Here is a 3,579-nt window from a genome sequence, read left to right on the forward strand (position 1 = left end):
AGTGCCCAGCGCCGGGGAATTTGGGAGGGGAAGCTCTGGCGCTCCACAGCCCAGCTTCCCACCCAAACACACACTCAGAACCCCTCGACTGAGACCCTATGGAGCCTGCGCCCACAGCCCGGCCAGGAGCCAGTACGGCCCTCCGCTCTGGGACCAGCTGCCCCGCCTCCCTGCCCTGCTCTGCGGACTCTCAACTTACCGGCTCCAGGCGGCGAGAGTAGTGCTTCAGGCCAGAGTCGAGAGGCGCTGGCGGCGGCTGGACCGCGAGGTGGGCTCGGTGGGCGGCGCCGAGCTCGGCTCTGCTGGGAGGCGCGGACAGCGCGGGATGCCACCCGCCCCACCGGGTCCCGGCGCACAAAGCTACACGCCTAGCTGCAGCCCTCTGCCCTGCTTGGCGCTCCGGAGCCGCGGTCACCACCCGAGCAGGCGGGGTGCGGCGGGGCGGCAGGCTCTGGGGCAGAGGCTGGGGGGGGCAGTGGGGGTGTCGCCAGAGTCTCAGCCCCACTTGCCTCAGTTCTCCCTGAGTGGCGATGGTTTTTGATTTCAGCGCTTTCGCAGAGCCCGCAGCACCTGCCCAGCCTCCCTCCGGGGCTGGCCCGGCAGTGGCAGGGAGAGGCCAGGTCGCCCCCACCCGGAGGCGGGGGTTTCGGGGACGGGGAGGGGACTGACCGGGTTCACCCGCCCGCCCGGCGCCTGGGTCCCTGGCTCCGGGGGATGCAGTTTCGGGGTCACGAGCTGCTTTCAAAAAGTTGAACACAATATTCGGAAACCCACCCGTAGGAATTCTCCCCCCACACGCGGCACAATACCCACTCCCCTCCCCTTTTTCATTCCTTCCTCCCCCGCTTCCTCCTCCTGCCCCTTCCCCCTCCCACCCTTCAGCCTATAATCCTTCCCCTATGAGAGAAAGGGATCGGGAAGAAAACATGAAGTGTCTGTTTTTGAGTCCCAACCTTTGGGCTCTTTCTGGGCCCTCAGTGAACGACCGCCCAGAGCTTCTCAGCTGCATTGGAGGAGGACTCATGGCCGGGAGGGGAGGAAATATATGTGGAGTGGAGAGAGCACTGAAATGGGGCTTGGCAGGTCTTCCCTTTGGAGGAATATTTTTCTGCCCCAATCGTCGTGTTTAAGACCTGCTACCCCACGGCTGCCTCTGGCTAAGTGAGCCAGTATTGGCCCCTCGCCGGTCCCAGGGCCTCCCTGCCGCCGGAAGCCTCCAAGGAGGCTTGCACTTGCCGGCTTGCTCTTCCCCTCGGCCCTCAGAAGCCTGGCACTGCGGGAGTCAAGGCCTAAGCAGGGCTCCAGCTCGGAGTTTAGGGGCTGGGACACTCGCAGCCCCAGTCACGTTAGGTTTCCCATTTAAATTCTCTCTCAACCTCTCTTTCTCTCTTCCCTCATTGAGATCACCAAAGTGGTGTGGACCCGGCGCCTTGCCCCCAGATCTGCATCGGAATGCAGAAAAGATCTTTTTTTAAAAAAAAAAGTTTTGAATTCCTCAATGATTTTTCTTCTGGAAAGGCAGCTTAGGATAATTATTTCAGCTTTATTGAGGGCAGATTAGTTGAAGTCTGGGCGCTGCGTTTCAATACGCGTTGTACACGGGCCGACAATGTGGTCATTGTTGGCTACTGTGTGTGAATCTATTCAACATATACACTTTTTAACACCAAACCGAGTCCTGTCTAAATATACACAGCGCTCAGGGAAAGACGTCTCTGACCCCGACAAATCTGCGTAAATCACACTTCCATAGTTACAGAAGCCTCACAAAGGGAGGCCCGGCTCAAGATGCTGATTACATCTTCTTAAAAGCAACATACCTAAGAATAAATACCCATGCCTGGCCTGGGGGCTGTAGTGGCCAGAGACAGAGAGGGCCCTCTGTGTTCTATGGGCCTTTTGGAGTGTGTTTTAGGCTTTCAATGTTACTTTCCCTAGAGAAATTAGGCAGTTTTAAAATAATAATGGTAATTATTATTATTTTACAATACGAGCAAACAAGCAATTTCAGGCCTTATTCACTTCATCCGGGTGGCTGGCCTCCAAAGTTTGAGTGCCCTCTGGGGCTGGCAGGCAGGACCAGAGATCCTTCTGTTGTGTGGTGAGGAGTGGGCATCTGTGGGACTTTTCCGGGTCCAGAGGGCTCTTGGGTTTCTCGGCTCCCGCAGCTCCTCCACCACTCCTCACAGAGGCTGCTGAATTCTGGGAGGAAACAAAGAGTTGAGTTGCTTCTCAAGATGGAAAGAACTGTACTGTTTGGACTATTATTTTAAAATGGGTGGTGGGGGAAATCGAGGCTCCTTGGCTGAGGAGGGAGTAAAGAGAAGTCTAACTGATGAAGAGGGAGCTGAGGTGAATGTGGTCCATGGGCACCGATGGGGGAGGCAAGAGCGGCCTCCAGCACCCTGGGAACTGGGCTTAGGCTCCCCGGCGCCAGATACCCTCGGAATCCGGGATCCCTGGCTGGCGCCACGGCCCGCTGGGCCAAGGTCGGTGCTTGGTGGGCCCCATGATCTCATCTCTCCTTTCTTCCTTGCCACTATTAGTGCTCACATAGGCAGAAAGAGGCGACCCGACGTGCAAACCATGTGCAAACCGCGCCCGCTGGGCTGGTCAGCCGTCTTTCCTTGCCCGCCGACCTGGCCTATGTGGAGCCTGGGGGACCCTCTTGCCTCCCAACAAAATCCCCGCTCTAATTGCACATCCCATTCAACAACTCTGTGCCCAGGGCTTTTCGAATTTCTGGATCAACTTCTTTGGGGAAAAGGGAAGAAGGCGGCTCAGAGACAGCGATAGAGAAAAGAAGAGAGAGAGGAAGAAGAGAGAAGAGAGAGAGGGGGAAGTAGCGAGATTAAGAGTTGCAAAGATAAAAAAAATTCTCTTTATCCCCCCCTTCTCCCTCCTTCCCTGCTCTCCCCCTCCCCCCGCCCTCTGGCTAAGTGGTAAAACCGTCCTTACGTTCTCGGTATTGATTGGCAGGGCTGACAGTGATTGGCAGTGGTTGCCGTGGCAACGCCACAACGACACGCCACAGACCAATAGAAAAGCGAAACAAAATGTTTCAATGCTGCACTCACTGTGGATTTAGGGGAGATATTATGAGGCTGTTGTCATTAGGGCGATTGCGGTGGAATCGCTGAATCTTGACTCGGCGGTGGTTGGCTCTCCCTCTCCTCTCTCCCTCTCTCTCTCCGTCTCGGGTTCTCTCTCTGCGCGCGCGCACCGGGCCGCTCTCCTTCCTCCCTCTCTATGTGGCTGCGCGGGTGTGTGTGTGTGTGGATGTGTGTGGGGTGTGGGTGTCCTTTACGCCCTTCCTCCTCCCCCTCCTCCTCCTCCTTCTCCCCCCTCCTTTCCTTCTTCTCCTCCCCCCTCTCCTCTCCCTCCTCCTGGTCCTCATCGCCCCTCTCCTCCTCTTCCTCCCCTCTCTCTTCCTCTCCCTGAATTTTCTCCTCTCCTCTCAGGTCAGTCCATGGTATTCCGCTCCCCCCTAGACCTCTATTCCTCCCACTTCTTGTTGCCAAACTTCGCCGATTCTCACCACCGCTCCATACTTCTGGCGAGTAGCGGCGGCGGGAACGG

At 57.2% G+C, this 3,579-nt stretch overlaps 1 protein-coding gene and 1 long non-coding RNA gene across 2 annotated transcripts in view; one reads left to right on the top strand and one right to left on the bottom strand.

Annotated features, from left to right (window-relative positions):
* Nucleotides 1-1,523: 1,523 nt before the first annotated feature.
* LOC105538365 lies at nucleotides 1,524-2,876 on the bottom strand. The gene is made up of 2 exons (XR_001005887.1): nucleotides 2,554-2,876; nucleotides 1,524-2,202 (listed from the first exon to the last, which is right to left on the bottom strand). It is a non-coding gene; the product is annotated as an uncharacterized LOC105538365 (long non-coding RNA).
* Nucleotides 2,877-3,095: 219 nt separating this feature from the next.
* Nucleotides 3,096-3,579, top strand: part of SIX3 (SIX homeobox 3) — a 4,453-nt gene continuing 3,969 nt past the window's right edge. The window contains exon 1 of the mRNA XM_011978216.1: nucleotides 3,096-3,579. Within this exon, the coding sequence (XP_011833606.1) occupies nucleotides 3,470-3,579 (110 nt within the window). The 5' untranslated portion in view covers nucleotides 3,096-3,469.

This window comes from Mandrillus leucophaeus, unplaced genomic scaffold (assembly GCF_000951045.1).
Source record: "Mandrillus leucophaeus isolate KB7577 unplaced genomic scaffold, Mleu.le_1.0 Scaffold190, whole genome shotgun sequence".
Classification (NCBI taxonomy): domain Eukaryota; kingdom Metazoa; phylum Chordata; class Mammalia; order Primates; family Cercopithecidae; genus Mandrillus; species Mandrillus leucophaeus.